The sequence below is a fragment of the Pezoporus flaviventris genome, unplaced genomic scaffold, assembly GCF_033815535.1.
Source record: "Pezoporus flaviventris isolate CSIRO_AGI_PZ_B2104156 unplaced genomic scaffold, CSIRO_AGI_Pfla_v1 ptg000031l, whole genome shotgun sequence".
Taxonomy (NCBI): Eukaryota; Metazoa; Chordata; class Aves; order Psittaciformes; family Psittacidae; genus Pezoporus; species Pezoporus flaviventris.
This window is the reverse complement of record NW_026892579.1, coordinates 61,310,993-61,330,655: the sequence shown is the minus strand read 5'-3', so window position 1 is coordinate 61,330,655 and position 19,663 is coordinate 61,310,993. Positions and strand designations below refer to the sequence as shown.

General features: G+C 41.1%; 1 protein-coding gene across 6 annotated transcripts in view; it reads left to right on the top strand.

Moving 5' to 3' along the window:
* The window catches only part of MACROD2 (mono-ADP ribosylhydrolase 2), an 887,639-nt gene that overhangs the window by 504,462 nt on the left and 363,514 nt on the right, over nt 1–19,663 (top strand). For all 6 annotated transcript variants that reach the window (XM_061461531.1, XM_061461530.1, XM_061461529.1 and 3 more), the window contains one exon: nt 15,240–15,361. In XM_061461531.1, the coding sequence (XP_061317515.1) occupies nt 15,240–15,361 (122 nt within the window). The remainder of the gene's footprint in view (nt 1–15,239; nt 15,362–19,663) is intronic.

Genomic DNA, 19,663 nt, shown 5'->3' with positions numbered 1-19,663 from the left:
TGAGGCAGGGAGGGTTTGGTGCCAGCTTTCTGTATCCCTGTGTCTGAGCCAGCCAGTCGCCAGTGCTTGTCTGATCACAAGTGACAGCAGCACGTTGAGCTGCTGTAACCTGTGACGAGCTCTCCCTGATCCCAGGGGGAAATTCCAGCAGTGCTGGAGATGCTGGGGACAAAGATGTATCCATAAAGCCCCTTTGCCTGTAAATTCTGTGAGCAGTGAAGATGGTGGCTCTGCAGCAGTGTGTAAGTGTTCCCTTCATGGGAGGGGTGGCCCTAGGGCAGCAGTCTGCTGCTTTCCCTGCTGTCTCCCAAAGCTCTTGCTACAACAGAGCACGTAGGTGAATTTAGGAGTGAATCCCTGTGTGACTTATTTTCTTTTTCTGAAGTATCATCGCTTACAAGAAGCCATTCAGGTTGTTGTGAATGTTGTTTTAATGGGGCTATTAGGAAGGCAGGGCTTCCCTGCAGAACCAGGAACCAGAAATGTTGAAATAGGTCCCTAACAGTGGCAAAGATCATCATTCTGACAGGCTTTAAGCACTAAATATCCAACTGCTTATCCATAGCAAAATAGGAAATTCAGAAGGCTTAGAGCATGGGGCACATCTTCTCAGATCATGCAATAATCCAAATTGTTTATTATTTGATTGTAAACAATCCCCCCCCCCGCCCCGGTATTTACTGCTTTTTATTTTGGACCTCTTACTGTATTTGTTAAAACCAGCTCCTATGTAACAAACTGATGCAGTATTTGACTTACCATTCATTTCCTTGAGCAGATAGTTTTATAGTCATCTCTGTACTGCCAGGATTCACACTTGAAGTATGGATTTTTGTTTGTGTTTCTTAAAAAGCACTTTTCATAGCATTGGAGTTCAGTGTAATTGTTTGACTTCCCCATCAACCTCTATTTCATATTATCAAGGAGCTCCACTTTCAGAATTTAACTGGTGCTTTTCTCCCAAGTATTATTAAATTGTTTTGTACTAAGATCAGCAAACAATGAGAAGTAATTTTGCTTGAAACTAAGTAATCTTCCTATTCAAGGGCTGTCACAAGAAAACTTGAATCAGCATTCAAGTTACTACTCAGACTCTGTTTATTTTAACTGATGATGCATTTTCCTTGCCTTGTTGTCCTACTCGTGTTGTGAAGAGAATGTAGAATGAGACCTTCGGGTGTCTGTGGTTTGTACCGCAAATAAATGTAATTCTACCTGACTTGTTCATCACTAGTAATTGAAAACGGCAGCAACGGTTTCTATTTTACTCTCAAGCTCCAACTGTTTTATTTGTGGGTTTGTTTTTTGTTGTTCTGGTTTTCTGTTTATTTCCCGAATTCAGCGGAAGTGAACGTGCACTTACCCTGGCAATCTCATTGCAAGGGATGTTATTAGGGACTTCTTTTTGGAAGCATCAGGGTGTTCTTCCTGGACCTGAAATCACTGTTGAAAACTTAAAACTACTCAACTAGTTTTTACAATCTGTTGTCCTGTAAAGTAATAAATGGCCCAAATTTTCTCCACACTAATTAAAATTCCATTTCTCATGAATTCCTTAATCGAGAGCAAGTCATTATGTGCTTTGTTGATTCTTAAGTGCAAAGATAATTGCAATGGGCAGCATGAAAGTGGTTTGATTATTGCCTGTCGACTCTTGTGAATTCTAATAGGTCTAATTGCATAGCATCAATTCATCATCTCGGCATCACTTTTTATTATTAGCTCTCTGAATTGTAATGTGCTCATAAAGAAGTGTAGTAGTGTATCAGGGTTGACTTGGTACCTGGCCTATTGTAATTTTCCCTCCTCACTTAATGTTGCTATCACAATCAGAAGTTTATTATATGGTCCCCCTTTCCAGAAACTAGTTTAAAAATCTGTTGCCACAAAGAAAAGGAAACGATCTTCCTCTGAATTTGCATTTGTAATTTCTCTGCTAAATGATAGGACTATTTTTTACTTTTCCAAATCATTCCCATAAATCCTGACCGTAATGTGTTGGCTGTGAACCATCTATCAAAAGCTCTATGACAGGGTACTTTGTTAGTGCTGAACATTGTTTAGATGACGAGGAGTCTATAATAAAGTGAAGTTCCCCACAGAAAACTGTGTTGGTTGAGTAGCAGGAGAAAAGGAGCACTCACAGAATGAGAGTTTCATTCTGTGGGAAATCAGGAAGGGGGATGGAATTTGTTGGGTATCCTTGTCTTTGGCTTGGCTTTTTTTTCCCCTTAAGCAAAGATACCAGTTTTGAAAAAGTTATCTTGAAAGTAGCTGAAGGCAGCTACAGAGGATGCTTTACTTGTAAGTAAAGGTTACAAGCTTCTAGATTAGTAATTTTTAATAGATTTTACTGCAAATATGCAGAAAAATACCTAGCTTCAAAAGAGGAAGTATCTACTAAGTCAGTAACACTGTCAGCACTAGCATGGGCTAAATTACTTACTTCTGAAAAGCTTCGTCTTGAGTTGTCTGAAGAATGAAAAGATGCTTTTGTGCTTATGCAAAAGCTTTGCCTTGTTCTAAAATGTTGTGAGTGTAGTAAAATCATCATCCCCAGTTCATCATCCTTCACCTCTTCCATCTGCTGCCACAGCACTGTTAGTATCTACAGCCTTCTCAAAGCACCAGGAGCCATTGCTGCAAAGTGATCTGAGCCATATCCCAGCTCAGGTGTGTTTAAGCGCTTTACCATGGAAATGGCTGTAGTGTAAAGCAAGTGGATTTAGCTTTATCCAATGCATTATCTTCAGGTATGGGAACTACATTGAAAACATCCATGTGCATTTGCTCAGGATGCTTTCCCATGAGTAACATCAAGCACTTGGCTTGCCTGGAAAAAAAATTGCAGTGGTTTCATGAGAACATAGAATCACAGAATAGTTAGAGTTGAAAAGGACTTTAAGATCGTCTAGTTCCAACCCCCTGTGAATGCCCATGTCCATGTTTTGTTTTCTTTACTGCTGTCTTGCCAAACATGTTCTTGCTGGACTGTGTTGCTCAGTGAGCAAGGTCAGACAAACTGTTCGTTGCTTCATGTGCTCTGATTTCTAGGGTTTTTTTGTGAACAATGAGAGCTGACATTAGTCTTGAACCAATTGCTTCTACTGTGAAAATATCAGTTTGTCTTTCCGACAGCCCGCACAAGGGGAGATGGTGCTGTGAAGTACAGCTTTACACACAGACTTCTCAACGTTCCGCTGAATCCTCAGGCTGGAGTGAAAATGGGTAATGTGAGTTTGCAGATTGCCTCTCTTCGTGGAGAAATGATGCATTGAGCTTGTGGGCACTACAGGTGGCAAAATAACCATTTTGCTTCAATAACAAGTGCAATAGAATGTACAAATATTTTTCTCTATATGGTTTTCCAGGAATTGAGCAGGCTCCCTCAGCAAAGGGTAGGCTCACATTTGGAAATGGCATGTTGTTCTGCCACTTGTCACCACTGCAAGCTTCACCATTGCACATTAGGGTGTTTTTTCAAAGCCATTTCTGTGTTTACAAATTATTTCCACCATTTTCAAGTGATTTCCACCATCTGTGGCTGCCAGCACAAGAGGGACACAGATCTGCTCAAGCAAGTCCAGAGGAGGCCATGAAGATGATCGGAAGGCTGGAGCACCTCTCCTATGGAGACAAGCTGGGAGATGAGCTTGTTCAGCCAGATTGGATGGGGCTTTGAGCAGCCTGGTCTAGTGGAAGGTGTTCCTGCCTGTGGCAGGGGGGTTGGAACAAGATGATCTTTAAGGTCACTTCCACCCATAACCATTCTGTGATTTCTAGCCCCCTTCTTACGAGGTCACGTTTCCTAAACCTCGATAGCCTATTTGAGAGCCTTGAGTTTGAAACTCCCCACTTGGAATCAGCATGAAATGCTTGTGACAGGCTAGCGGGATGCTACAATGTCACTTAGAGCATAAGTTGACTGTGTTTCTTTTACAGCAAAGCTAAGCTCAAGACTGTCCTTCAGCAGCTCTTTTAGGTCATTACATGACTTTCCAGGAGGTTGTTTCAGTAATTTTCTTGATTGAGCTGAACGAGGTGTGACACCAGTGTTTTTCCAAGGGCTCTTCCTAGCGACAATGACGTGGAGAACATGAGCAGTGCAATAAGCCTCTGCAAGTCACTAACAGTTCACTTTGCAATACATCTGCTTTTATCTTGACAAATTAAAAAAAAATAAAAATAAGTTTCCTGCTTCTTATTTTGGTACATTTGCTCCAAATTGCTGCAAATTCAACTGTTTACAACTTCCACTGATGCAAAAACACTCTCAAGATGTTTGTCAAAGCTTGTTTTTCACTTGAATCTATGCAGGCGTTACATATTGTACAAAATATCATACCACAATTTCTGTTATATATCCTTGTTGGATGCATTTCAGGTCTCTACTTAGGTTTCTGTATCTGCCAGCACTTTGAGAATCTTAGCTTCTTTCCACATACAGTGGTGCGTAGCAGTGTCATTGGTGAGGTAGAGCTGCAATGTAAGCAGGCAGCTTCACACCACAGTGGACCAGTAGCCTAGGTGAGCTGGTCATAGTCTGTCAGAGAGTGTACATGCCTTAAAATGCTGCCAGTTTGGGTGTTGTGACCTGAATGCAATCCAGACGGTAAATGGGGTAAAGATGGGTAGTATTTTCTTAGTGCTTTGTTTACACTTGCATTCGTCTCCTCTGGTGTGTGTATCTCTGAGCTGGAAGGGGGTAAAGATCATCAGATTTCAATGCAGTGTTTCTCTGGTACCTGTGAAAGCTCAGTTCTGCAGAGGTTTCTGAAAGAAAACTGATAAAAGCAGGGCCAGCATGAAGGAGAAAGCACCACATTTGGACAGAGCCAGATCAGCCAGAACAATGGTTTCTTTTTTCCCCTCGCCTGCTCCAACGTGCATCCTGCTGCCAGTCTGTGGGGATACCAGACTGAAGTGCGAGCTGTAAGCCTGAGCTCAAATTTAAGGAGTCCCAAGACTGAGCAAGACATAGCTGGGAAGTCATGGACTGTCTTCTGTTTGCATTGGTCAGGCTCTGTTTGGCTCTGTGTGCAGAACAGACTGCTGTTACAGCAACTGTACCTTGACTATGCCCTTACTCACCTGGGCAAAGGATCTATTCTTGGTCTTGATTCAAGCCTGACTTTCACTTAGTTCTGCCAAATAGTTGTTGTTTTTATTAATAACATAAATTAGCCTGTATACTCATTTTGTTTGTAGTATTTGGAGAAGCGGTTTATTAATAAAGCATGCAGGTAGCATGCTTGAGGCACTGAAATTCTTCTCTAAAGCTATTGCTTTTACTTTAGTCTGCATCTGTGGTGTAGTATAGTCTGTGTAGAGCCATGCCTTTCCATTTTTCCTCCCTTTATATAGGTTCAGGCTTCTTTATGTCCCCATCATCTGCTGGATTTGCTTTCAAGATGTGTTGCAGAGCAGTGAATTCCAAGTGCTAACGTTTGTCTCATTACCAGCTGAGGAACCTACCTGTCAAACTGGAGAACATTTCCAGGGAAGAGACTGGGAGGAAACAGAGGAGTTTATCACGGATGCACGGCATGTTCTGCATTCCCACCAGTTGGCATCTGGAATATGTTGATATCAGGAGGGCACTTCAGCGTGGTTTCAGCCACCTAGAATTAAAATAAAGTTGATGATAGAAAGCAAGATTCCTCTTCAAGGCATGAAGTCTCATGTTCTGGTTCAAAGAGCTGTCCAGTTATTTTCCTTATCACAGTTACACAAAGCAACTGAAGCGGCACTACCAACTTGAAATCTCGTTGGCTTTTATAAGTGAGCTGAACTTACCTTTGGGTTCCTGTTTCCTTTGACTGCGTTTGAGTGACTCTGGGAGAGAGGTGGGGATAGTAAGCTTAACGTTTTCCTCTTTTCGTTGTTGTGGTGGGCTCATAGGCATAGCAGGGGAAACCCATCTCTAAAGGAACTGACTGTAGACAGAAGTCTGTGAAATGCAACTTTTGTTCAGGAGAGGGATACCCTTAAGATGAAGTAAACTGGAGAGACTGTACTGTCCTTGTTAAAATACAAGTAGAAAAATTGTCAATTTCCCTTAAAAGCTGAAGTGATGAAGGCGTGTCTCTTCATCCTGGAGAAGATGTGTTGTTATTTCATTTGCTGTGCTTGGATTCTGTTTTTTTTATGCCAAGGTCTCACTGGTTTCAGTGGGACTGCTGCCAGCCTTGAAAGCAGTTTGCAAGTTCAGAGCACGTTTCCTCATCAGTTTATTGCTGATGAGGAAAATACAGCATCCCCTGTTAAAAATGCAGTCCTGCAGCACAGTTCACGTCTCCTCAGCTCTGTCTTTTAAACTGGGAATCTGTATTCTAAGAAGTATTTAATGGTCTCAGTTTTGTCGTTTCTTTCTCCTTGCTCTGCATCTAATCTGCTGTGAGAGGCGATAAATGGTACCAACAGGCCACGCAAGGCTCTCCTGTCTTTATTCCAGGAGCAGCATGTTCAGACTTTGAAGTTCATCAGGCTGATTTAGCTACCACTGTTTTGTTGGTTGTTCATTTAGGAGATCTGTTGGGAGCCTGTAATTTTATCATCTTTTTTTTTCTCTTCTTAAAGAGGACATGCAAAATTCTCAGTGTGTTTTCTACTGCAAAGGTTTATTTAGAGAAGTGCCACATGAAAAAGCAGTCTTAGAGTATTTGGAGGTGGAAGAAGTTTGCTTGTTCTTAAGAAAATACATAGAAAAAGTAAATGATAAAATGAGCGGTAACTTTCTGTAATGTCCGGCCATCAAGGAAGAGATGCGACACAGTGAAACTGGAAATATAATACATTTTTACTTGAAACTTTTCAGTTGTATTTTATTGCCTCTTTAAGAAGCCCATCAAACTTCCTATTAAAGAAACAGTTCTGTCAGTCTGATTTTTTAAAAACCTTTTTACCTGAAGTGATCTGATGAAACAATTTGTATCCCTTCGCTAGGCAGATGAAAACAGCGCTGGCAGTTTCCTCTTGATTCACCTCCAGTTACTCTGCTGCTAATGTATGATTAAGGGTTGTTTAGTTTGGTCTTCTGGAAATGTTTTGCTATAATCACTGGTCCTTTCAAATGAAGATTACTGTTTCATAAACTTCTATGCTGATATTCATAAATCCCATGTGAAGGACAAATAATATGAGTGATTCAAATAATTTCATGAAGGGAAAGAAAGCCTTGAAGTACTGGCACAGTGAGCCCTGGCTCTGACACTTGCAACCAATGTGGGGAGCTGCTTGTATTCAAGACTCAGCTCAAGGTTTCCCATGGCCGCAGCACACATTGCATGTTGGGTTGTATGGGTTTTTTGTTAGTCATTTTACTGTAGCTGTCTTGGGAAGCCTGCCTTTGTTTCAGCATCCCTGCAGTGACTGCAACCAAATAATACGAGGTGGTATAAGAAATGGTTTTAATATTAGCAAAAGACAATTTGCAGAGGAAAAAAATCCTTAAAATAGGAAATAGCAGGCTTTTGCTATAGCTTGTTGTTAAATTATTGTCCCGGGTTCTCTAGGGCGCTCTAGCACTGTTGGGCACTCACAGGAGACTGGAAGAATTTCAGTTCTGAGTGTTAATCTTTTCTGGATGAAATTAGTTTGGTGCCATGTTCTGTAGTGAGGCTGAGTGGGGGTTTATGGTTGGGAGGGATTTTTTGTTGTGTTTCCCAATAGCCTCCCAAGACCTTAAAGGGCATATTTATGCTTCAATTGTGCAATACACCAGCAGAGGTAACAAGCTTCAGGGGAACTGGGTTGGACACTGAAACTAGCCCACGTGTGGCCAAGGGTCTGTGCTTTAACAAGCTGAGATTGTTAGCTCATTCCTGACTTATGCCCCTGTAATCCAGTTTCAAAACTAAAACTGAAGTTAACTTAAGCATATTTTTATGACTTAATTTCTGTTGCTTGTTTTGAGAGTGATATTCGCACATTTCCCTTTGGAATCAAGAATAGTGTGGTTAAATATACCTTTTAAATTCATGTCACTAGCGTTCCATCCTTCACTGTGCCGTGTATTTTGGTTTGAAATTTTTGTGGAATAGCAGATTGAAACTCTTTCTTACTTAGCGTCTTAAGAGTAGGCACTCTCAAATTGAGGGCGAACATGCTTATTTTTGACTGCTGAAAAGCCTCCTGACTGAATTATTAGTTGAATTAAAACCAGACTCACTCCCAAACATCATTTGGTGCTCAATAAAGAGAGAAGTAAATGGTTCATGCTTTCCTGCATGTAGCAGACATAAACCAAAAGAAAGATTAAGGCGTCTTTGTCTATAGCCTTGCGCACTTGCAAAGAATAATAGAGGGAGGTGGAGAGCATTACTTGGGTTAAGGGGGTCACTCGGTATGTGCTTCCCAAGCCACTCAATGAGGATGGTGCTTGGCCGAGCTCCTCTGCTGCTGCAGCAAAATGAGGTTTGCTGCAGCGTGATGAGGACAAAGTCTGCTTGGGGCAACATAATTTCATTTCATCTGTTCAGTTTTCCTAGGTATATTAAGGAGTTTAGCTGGGCACATGATTTGTAGGGGGAACAGGCTAACTTTTGAGCATTTCTGCTGCAAATTCTTCAGGCCAGATTAAAAAAAAAGAAAATAGAAATAGCAAGTCATAGATGTCATAATTTCATGTTAAGTCACGTCGTGTTCGTTTCATGTTCATTTGTATCACATCGCATTATGAATATCCCAAATGGAGCCGTTGCCTTTTAGCTTTACATGTAGGCAATTATTTCCATTGAAGTTGTGGGGCTGTCTGTCTAGTCGCTGCTTTGACATCTGTCATCGTAGTACTAAATTGCTTTGTAAAACCTATTACTTTGGGATATAGTTTAGTGTCTCTTAATTGCACCACTTGCTTCTCCTGCCTGAACAGAGCCTACTTCTGTTTCTGACGTTAATGGCAAGGCCCTGATGGCAGAGTGATGCTCCAAGTGCACTGATGGGAGGGGAACTGCTCTGGGATTACACAGGCATACTTGGGCCTTGTATTTTATGACAAGCACGAGTGCAAAAAAGGTTTGGGGTTTGACTTGTGTGACTGTTCTCTGGCCGGCTGTTGAGGCAATGGTATAACCGCTGCAAACAAGCTCTCTGTGTTTTTGAGCTTCCCACGGATGCTGAGCGATCGCTTTGCTAAATGCAGGCTATTGAGCGCAAACTCCCCAAAGGATCTCTCAGGCTTGGCAAATCCTTCCCCTCTCCCTTTGGGAATATTGTTTTCTGACTGTCTCTGCTGTCTCATACTTAAAATATACAGCCAACCCACAAAGAGGGATGCTGGTTAATCGTTTACAATAAACATATTCTTTACCTTTTCTTGGGCAGACAATGCCATTTAGGTGAAAAATGGCCTAAATAATTTACACAGATGACTTCTAGACATCATAGCTTTTGTGGCTAATAAACATTTTGTTGGTTCACTCAAAACAGGTAATTAATCACTGAAAGCAGCTATAAAAGGTACAAACTTCAGACTGAGCAGTGCTTGTTGCTCCTAGCCTGAAAAACTGAGTCTCTTTAACTGCTGATACATGCAATAGATATCTATATAAAGCAAATAAATACTTCTTAACTGAGGAGCTGTGTTACATGTAGTTATACGTAGCATTGCGTGATCTATAGAAGGTGTTGTCGGTCATTTAAAATACTCATCTCTGCTAATCCAGTTTTAGAGACATATATTGGTAAATAACTTAAATGAGGTTGTGGTCCTGGGGTATTTATTTAAGCTGCACTTAATTTAGCAGTTGCTTGTTACACACTGAAAATGCCCATTTTATGTGCAAGTGTATATAACAAGAAATAGAGAATTAACAAGTTGAGCTAATTTGTATACTTAGAGTTATGCTACATGCATTCCTTAAGAACAGGGATATTCAGTACATATGAATGTCCAGAGGTAAGTCCATTTCCTATCAATTGAATCTCAGCTTCCCCTTTTCAGTACTCAGTGTGGTGGATGCTTTTATTGTCTAAGACAACTGATAAGGTTTACAAATGGAGTTGTAAATGCTCCTGAGTTTTCGTCAGGTTTTTATTCAGTGGCACACGCAGTGCGGTAGCTTCCTTCTTAAAATTCATCTGGTTCCCGCTGTGATTGACAAGATACAGCTTCATTATGCAGTCAGCTAGATGGGCCGATTATGGCTATGAATGTGTGAACGGGATGAATGAGAGAAATGTGTAATTGATTCTAGCCCTGGTCGGTTGGTTCATTAACGGTGTGAATGTGCCACACTCATGTCTGGAAGGGAGGGAATGAGAGAAACTTATTTGTACCTTTGCAGTAGTTGGGGGAAGCTTGTTATACCAATATTTTTGCCATCTAGTGTCGCCTTTATGAAGAACAAGGGAAGAGTAGATCACATCAGTCCTCCAGGTCGTTTTTTTGAGGTATAGTCAATTCTCTTCATCCTTTTGCAGCTGGAAGTTGTGTTTTGTCTTTGCCCACGCTGCTCTGCTCTTTCTTCTTAGCAGTGTAGAATCAAACTGTGAGACCAACAGCAAATTAAGATGTGTGGAGTGACTTCTTTAATAAAAAAGCCCAGAGAAAACAAGCCTCATCGGCCTTTTTGCCCATGGAGTTTGTATGCTGCAGCAGATGTGGTTTCATTTTTTACTGCCCAATACAGGAGTTTAAGGGGAGAGTCACTGTGCTTTCCAAGTGTTGATTCAACTTAATATCACCTTCCCTTATAAATATCCCTTTAAAATTAAAGCTTCATTAGCATTAAAACCAGCTTGATCCATTGCTGTGGCCTGAATACCAAGTGAGAATATACCTTTCCCTGTGGCTCCCTCCACCTTGGTCCTGTTAGAATGTAAGCACACATCTCTGCTCTGTGTATACAGAGAAAGTGATTTACGAACACATGGATAGCAGCTTTTTAATGAAGTTTCCTATCAATGAGCTTGGCTGGAAGACTGACCATACTAAATCTAAAGCTTCAAAGCAGTGCTGGCAGCTTCATTTGATGTGAAAGTAGTACAAATGGCAAGTGTGGCATTCTCTGAGAGTCTGACTGCTCCCAGTTTTATTCTCTTAACCTGGTTTTGAAGAACAAAAAAACATATTGAAGGACATTTGAGAGAAATGCTTATATCCCCTGCTCCTGTTTGACCCCTTTAAGAAATGTTCAGTCAGCAAAGGGGTGCAGGATCTCCAAGAAGGAAAAGAACCTGTTTGGTAGTAGGGATCTCTACCAGGCTTTTCCAGCCAAAGTTTCTCTGCATTTCCCTTAAAGATCTTTGGGTGGTGAGATGGCTTCTGTTCCATGGTGTTGTGCCTCTGCATGCACAGTGTATCTTCAGCTTGTCATCACACTCATCCTTGTGTCTGGTGCTCCTGTCTGCATTGCCCTCTGCAGTTGTTTTGCCTTCTCCTGCAGTGAAACTTATCCGTGCGCTTGTCCCATGATCATAGAATCATAGAATAGTTTGGGTTGGAAGGGACCTCCAAAGCTTATCTAGTCCAACCTCCCTGCCATGGGACATCTTCAGCTACATCAGGTTGCTTAGAGCCCCATCCAACCTGGCCTTGAATTCCAGGGATGGGGTATCTATCACCTCTCTGTGCCAGTGTTTCGCCATCCTCAGCATAAAATGTCTTCCTTATACCTAGTCTAAATCTCTCCTCTTTCTGTGATGGTCCTTTACTGTCATTGAAGTCTGACCTGGAAGTCATGCTGGCTTTAGAAGGGCCATGCACTTCTCTAGGGTGGATGCTTGTTCTGGCCGCGGGTTGACTGGTGGGGAAGGTGATGAGTAGGGCTTGCACATCTGTGTTTGGCCTTGGCAACAGTGCTGGAGGCTTGCACCTGGGGCTTGCTGCTGTAGTGGGTTACTGCCCCTTCATTTTCTTGTAAGCAAACGCCTGTAGACCTCCATCTCCATAGTGAATCAGTGTCTCCATCTCTGTGCAGCTGAGTGAGGGGGGAATGTGTGAGCAGAAAGAAAACTTCATTGTGACAGACAAGCTGGGAGATTGACGTAGGCTTCGTAGATATATTAAAAATAAATGGCTCTGCTTCAGTCTGTGAAGTCTGATCCTCGTATATTAACAGCATGGGCTGGGAGGTGGGGGAGAGTTCTTTTGGTTTTGGGTTTGTTTGCTTTACGCTTGTATAATCTCAAAGGGCTTTGCCTACCAGCAAAGCTTAGCGTACTGCGGAATAGCTTGGGCAGAATAAAGTATAGTTCAGGTAATGTGGGGATACAGTGATTTTATTGACAAAGTAAACAATAAATTATTGCTTTCCTGTTCATCTACTGACCACGAAACATGGGCATATTATTAATGCTGCTCTGGTAGTTGAATCTTACTCTATCATGTGTTTCAGAATAATAATGTGCCTAAGAAAAGCAATTTTTGGCAGTGATACACTGTAAACAATTACAACGGTTTTTATAAACCAGTTCATAACCACCTTCAGTGTTCTGTCTAAAGAGCCACCTCTGGGATTGTAAAAATTAAAACATAAAAGCTGATAACCGCATTAAAGGTTACCTGTTTCCATCAAGTGTCTGGTGCAGTGATGGAGGGTTGCTAATGAGGCACCATGAAAATGCTAAATCAGGAGGTTCTGAAAAAAAGATGACAAGAAAAACACTTCCCATGTATTGAGCTGAGAATTTTGAAAATCAGTGTTTAATAATGAATGGAACACTAAAGGAGTGGAGTTCAGCACTTAATGAGTGACATACATCTAGAAATTATACCAAGGGGAGTTTTATACAGAAAGACCCAAGCAAGAACTTGATACTTGGGCTGTTCTACATAACTCCTTGTTGTTAAGTAATCATTTAATAATTTAAGCCATTAAGGTTCAGCCTTTAAGCAGCTGCCCTTTGAAATGCAAGTTAACTCCGCCTTAGCAGAAAGAGGAAAACCTTTTATGATTCTCTGTTATTTATCTTTCACCCTTTCCTTTTAAGTTTTTATAGTTATTTCTTTATTTGCTTGTGGGCTGGTGAGTGCTATGAGTTTGAAATACATCACGGTACCTCTGATCTTAGTGTCTGTAAATGTAGAATGACCTCAATTGAGATCAGATTCACAAGTATATTCCTTACCCCGGTTGAGTAATTGCAGCTTGCCTCTTGCAAAAACAAAGAAGGAATAAAAAAGGCAAGAGAAGCTTTTTCTTTCTCTAAATTTGCCAGCAGGCAAGTGCCAACATTTCCAAATAGAAATCTTACTTGGGAAGTTGCAATCCGAAGGAAACCGCTGCAGTCATAGCCTGAATATATAGTCTTTCCTAATGGAAGTACTCACACTCCTGCAAGCAGAAGCTGATTTTGAACTAGCTTTGCTATTTCTTTTTTTGTTCTGTGTCTTAGGTCTCAGTTTATTATAGCGGCTAAAACCTGTGGGGGAAAACACACCTTTCTCCTGAACTCCCGGGCTGAAGCCGTTGTGGTTGCTTCATTCACCTGCTGTCATCCCGCTCATCAGTGGATACTCGCCACCTACTTGATGGTCCAGTTGCCTGAAGTGCTGTAGGGAGGGTTTGCTGGAGTCGCTGTCTGGCAGCTGTGACATTCAACAGAAATCATCCAATCTGTCCATCCTGTTCCCACAACTGGAGGAAATTACTGTGATCAAGAGGGAAAGGAGAGTAGTTAACCTTGGGTTTACTTGTCAGTAGGGAGGTTTTCTGTAGCAGTTGGGAAGTTTAGCTCTCAGGGATTTCAGTTTCCAATCATAGCTGATTTCTCCGTGTTTCCAGCACTGGGATTTGCCTACATGCTTCTTTTTGCTGAATTATCAATGCTTTTGGACTAAGGTAAAGAAAAAATTTGGATAGGTTCAAAACATTCTGCCTCAGCACATAAGCCACCTTGTAAGTAGTAGAGAATGCTCCATCTCTGGTGGTGTTCAAGGCCAGGTTGGACTCAGCCTTGAGGTGACGTGGTTTAGTGGGAGGTATCCCTGCCCATGGTAGGGGGCTTGGAACTAGATGGTCTTAAGGTCCTTTCCAACCATAACTATTCTATGACTGGGACTTGACAGGTTAAATAAAAGGCAGCATACGTTTTAATGTTCATTTGTGCATCTTCACTTACGCTTTCATATAGGTTGGAGGGAAATAATGAAAGGCAGCTTGCACAAAGTATAAAGGTGTGAATTCGGCAGGATTTGTGAGTAAATGAAAGTATTTCGGCGTGTAACCGCAGCAGATGTTGCTTGAAAACCTGTCCCACATGGGACAGAAACACAACCTAACCAATGGGACCAGCAGTTGAATGCATTGTCCTAATCCCTATTTGTGGCAATGCTGCAAAAAAACATAGTGCCCCTGTTTATTATTGCTGTTGTACATTGTAGGGGATGACAAAGAAGGGGGAAAATTATGTACGTGTCACAATAACTCATTCTGTTGTGTTTGCATGTGCTATAGACTAATGATGTTTGGAAACTAAATGTGCTTCCTACTAGTCAAGGGTGGGGGGAGAGAATGGATGAAAGAGACACCTTTTAGTTTGCAATTTTCAGGGTTTTTTACTCCAGGCTTTTTACTTCATTTTCCTTATGGCACTTTAGAGACTTTGATTGATTGCAGCATCTGATTTTGATGGGTCCAGAGGCTTCATACCTAAGCTATTCCTTGACTGTACTTTCTCTCTTTGTTCATTATAAGTTTCTTCAAACGGAATATTTTGTTTTATTGCATGGTGTCTCCATCTGGTCTGCTGTGAGAGGAAAGCGCGTTCTTTGAATAATGCATTCATAATTCACAGCTTTTCTTACAATGGTTGCAGAGGAAAGACTTAGTTTTAGACAAAAAACCCTGACGTGTATCGCTATCAGTGCGCTGAGGTTTTGTGTAGTGACCTTTCCCAGCGAGTGACCTTCAACGGGTGAGAACCCTTTCGAAGTTGTACAGTGTTTACACTTGTACAGCCCTGAAGAATGAGGGTATTTATGAAAACATTTCATCTGTCATGCATGTGGATTGCAGTACGCCCGTAACAAGCGCGTAGTGCATCTTTCTCACTTTCCTTTAGTCCAAACAATAATATAGCCTTGATTATTTTTAACTTTTAATCATCACAGCTGTAGCTTATTCTGTGATTTCCAGTTACAAGCACTTTCCTTGCAGTAGTATTCCTCCCTTTGTGACTGGGTACAGTACCAAAATGGATTGACTTGCACTGTAGTAGCTCTGGAGAGACATGGCATAAGCCAGAAAACCCACTGTAGGATGTCTAACTTGTTTTGTCATCTTTATTTCTTGCAGATGTGATCCATACTGTTGGGCCGATCGCAAGAGGCTATCTCACTGATGATCATAAAGAGAACTTGGCAAGTTGCTATAAATCCTCTCTGAAACTGGCAAAAGAAAACAACATCAGATCAATTGTAAGTACTGTATGAGAACTTACTGTTTTTTCTAATTTGGATCTTTGTTTCCTCTCTGTAGAATAAGTATAATGGTAGGATTCCAGGGGGATTTCTTGCTTTTTGTGATGTGCAAAAACCCAAGAAATTAAATATTGTTTAACCAAAATAGTTGCTAGAGGAAAGGGATATCTTAAGAGTTAAGGAAAGTTGGCTTGGTAGCAGGAGTACAGCAACTGCCTCATTAATACAACAGAAAGGGAAGGAGCTGGTCCCCTGGCTCATTCTTCTACTGTCTTACTGATTTAAAAAAGACCTGAGAAGCCACTAACCAAGAGGATAACTGCATGCAGTGTTGCCTTATAAACAGCTGAGAAGTGATTAATTTGTTTCGCATTGTCTGCGAAACATTGTTAATGTTTCTTCCTAAAAATAAAGGTATTGGTCAAGTGGCACTGCTTATAGCACCACCTGACCAAATCATCAGAATAGCTTGTTACATGATATTCTGTTGAATTACGAAGATTCCTTGGTTGCTTGAAATACAAGTTACATTTTTGTACCTCAAAAGGACAGGTTTTCAAAGTCCCGAGAGAAAAGTAGCTGTTCCCTCTCAAGCTCTGCAGCTTTTATTCTGTAGCTCAAATCATTGCAGCTGAAGTCTTTAGACATCCATAGTTCCTTATATGTTTGACGAAGAGAGAAGTTATCACCTGGGCCTGACTTCGTATCTTTTGGGTCATTTCTGATGGTTTTGTGATAGCACGTTATGTTTGGCATTTTAGAGCACAGGGATTTAACCTAAAACATGTTAGGTGGACCAATGGTGTTAAATCAGGTTTCCCCTACTGAATATTTCACCCTATTAATATTGAAAAGCTGCAAATGAGAAATGAAGGCTTTTAAGAAGAAGAGCAGGATAGTTGTAGGGCTTTGAGTCTGAGTTAGATGTGTCCTGTAGAGTCAAACCTGATGAATACTGCTCATTTCTTTCTTGTTGGTGTAAACTGTGAGCATTACACGTTTTTCTGCTAATGAAGTCTCTGAACTTCTCAGAATGGTTCCAGTGGGCCCTTTCTTTGCCCTTATCCAGCCGTGAAGGAGAGCGGGTACCCAATGATTTTGGTTTGGGGTAGTCTGTTGGTTGGGTTTTTTCCCTTTAAAGCTAGGCGTGTAAGTTAGAGCTGAAAGCAACCTCAGGGCGCGGGGCATGTTTTGAACTCCCCTCTGGGATTTAAACGCAAATGTTTCTGTCCTGCTGCGATTCTTATTGGAGCCAATAAGATACCTGTGCTGTTGCTTCTACATTCATCCTCATTCCTGGCTTTAGGCTCTGTTAAATGCTTCTTCGAGGGCATTCAAGTTGGTGCGAAAGTTCTTAACGGGAGGGGGGAGGGAGAAAATATGAGATAGTGTAAGAAAAATAGTGAAATAATGATGGGAAATGTTTAATGGGCATTGGTCATGGCTGACAATTCTTGCATCTATAGGGATTCTGTAATTTTGGGATATTCTAGGTGGTAGGTTGGTATTTAACATGGAATAATACAGTGGCCGTGCTCATGGGTCTAATGAAAGCTACCCTGATATTTTAGTTTGAAAAGATGACCACGGGATAAATCATCCATAGATTATTTCCTTGCTGGTTAAGAGCTGTTGACTGTGCACCTGTTTGAGATAAAAAAGTACTCAACACCCTGACTTGCAGGACACAGCTGCACAAGCTGAACGGGAGCCAGGAGCCATTCATTCATACTGGCATTAAAAAGCTTAGCAAGCAATATGGATTTTAAAGTCCACATGACAGATCATGGATTGCTCTGAAAAGCCCTAAGTCCAGCGATTTCAGTGATGCTTTGGGAAGTGAAGGCTACTTGAGTGTCTACCCTAGTGAACAAATCAAGCCTGGAGCAAAGTAAAATGTGTAATTCATTCAATTAAGGAGCAGTAGATTACTGTGAGTCTGAAAGCAAGAATGCAAAGTGCAAATGGGTCTCACAAGATCCCAGTGCAGCAGACATAGAAGGAAAGAAAATTGGTAAACGTATGTACAGGCTTCTGAGGATTCTGAGACCCCCATAGAGGGAATTGAGGTACTCAAATAGACAACGTCCAAGTGAGGGCTGGATTATGACAACAGATAAATTTGCGATAGGGAGAAGACAAACAGAAACTGGGGGATGGAGGAGGGTTAGCTGTGTAAAATAGGGAAGTGAAAATCAGCTGTCCTGATTGACAGCATATTCTGATTGCCCCTGGAACAAGAAGATTAAGTAATTATGGAAAAGAGGAAAATGAGGAATGGAAAATAGCGCTGAGGAAAGGCAGGAAAAGCAGTATACTTCTCACCTATAAATAAATAGGTATTGATGATAGAAATTTGTAATATACCATAGGAATTAACTAAACCCAAAAGCATCGGAGCAGTAGTAATTGTAGCAAGTGAGAAGAAAGCAGGAAGACATAAAAGAATTGTAACAACACGAATGTGTTGCTTATCTTCGGAACAGAAAGGGCAGCAACTGTAGAAATTAATGCAAAGAGAGGAAAAACCCCACAGTTCAAATTGTTTTGAACATGAATTGTGTCATGGGAATTAGAATTGCTGGAGACATTATGAATGAAGAGTAATGATAAATGGCAGTGTATCAAGTTGGGCACAAGTGTGCAGGGTGATTCAGGGTGCACCACTAAACTCAGTTTAATATAACATCTTAATGATTTTTGAAGAGTACATAAACAGCTCATTAATTATATTTACAAATGATACTACATTAGGCAGCATAGCAAACACTAGAAAAGGACAGAGATGTATGATGACAATTGATTACAGACACTGTGACTATAACCTCATCCAGCATCCACTTACAGCACCAGAAAGGAGGTTTTGCCTCTACTGCAGTGGAAGAGAGGTCAGAACCAGAGCTGACAGCTACAGCGTAATTCGGCATGGGAGAAAATGAAGTAGCATATGGTGGAGAAAAATACCCCAGTCTGCAAATAGGCAAAGGGAGAAGCATGCTGGAAAGCTAGCATAATGAAGAAATAGTCTCTAATAATAAGCCTCAAATTAGATCTACTTACAGCAGTCACTGTTTTGTTTCAGTGTTGCATATTGTTGAGCTGCCTATAGAGACATGATAGATGCCATGGACATTGTAACTTCTGTTCAAAAAGGACTGGGAACAGGAATAAGGTTTGGACTAGATCAAAATTCACACGTGTGTGTAGATGGTTAATGTATTGAGGAAAGGGAGCAATGATCTTGAAATACTGTGAATTGTGAGATGCAGCTTTATGGGTGGGAGGAGAGGGGAGAAGGATATCATTATGAATATGACAACATGATAATTAAATGGTGTAGATGGTAGTGATCTGGGTTGTCTTTGTGTCCAAGGTGTCCAGGTGTAGATGAGAACAACTCTGTGCTAACTGTTGTGGAAGCACTGAAATCTTATCTGAAAATGTCATAAACTCAGTATATAAAAAATAGACATTATGGGTAAAGCCAGAATTGAGATGATGGACTATAGTAAAATGCCAGTCAGTGTGATTGCCAAGGCTCATAATTCACCAGCAGCCCAGCCATAGGGGAGGATTGGTTGGACCAGATGATCCTTGAGATCCCTTCCAACCTGGTATTCCATGATTCTCATAACCATTAAGGCAGAAATAAGAGCCTCTGGAACATATTTGATTATCTGCAGGATTGTTCAGTGAAATCAAACAGCCCCTGACATTTGTCTCCTGTGCTCATCTTCTCAAATCTGTCATGCTCGACATAAGCCTTCAAATTCCGTATCAGCTATTTTCATACAGGAGTTTGTGTGTCTCAGGTCATCTGCTCCATCTACCTTTTAGGTTACCAAAGTAAAGTTTACGTTTCTGTTTGTCCTTGACATGGCATCCCTGGAAGCACCCGTTGCTTTTTCCTTCACACTTTATGTAGCTGTGCCCGCTGTAGGACACTTGAGCGTTTCTCTTGCTGTTTGTGATGTCATTGGTGCTGGGTGAACCTTTGTGTTGGATGAGTCTTGTTTATACAGTCCACTGTCTGGTTAAGAGGATACTTGAGACATTGTTTCTGTTTATCTCCACTTTAAGTCCATACAGATAAACGGGAGGAAAAATATGTAAGGTAATACAAGGAGTTTATTCTAGGAATAAATAGTTAGCGTTTAAGCAAATTAAGTTTCTTAAATGTTCATATTTTCCTAATAATGTAAAAAATTGTATTTTGATGTTGGTCTCTAACACACTAGTAGCGATTGCTGTCCTGCAGCAATTAAGCCTCATTTGCCTGAAACACAGGGGATACATTAT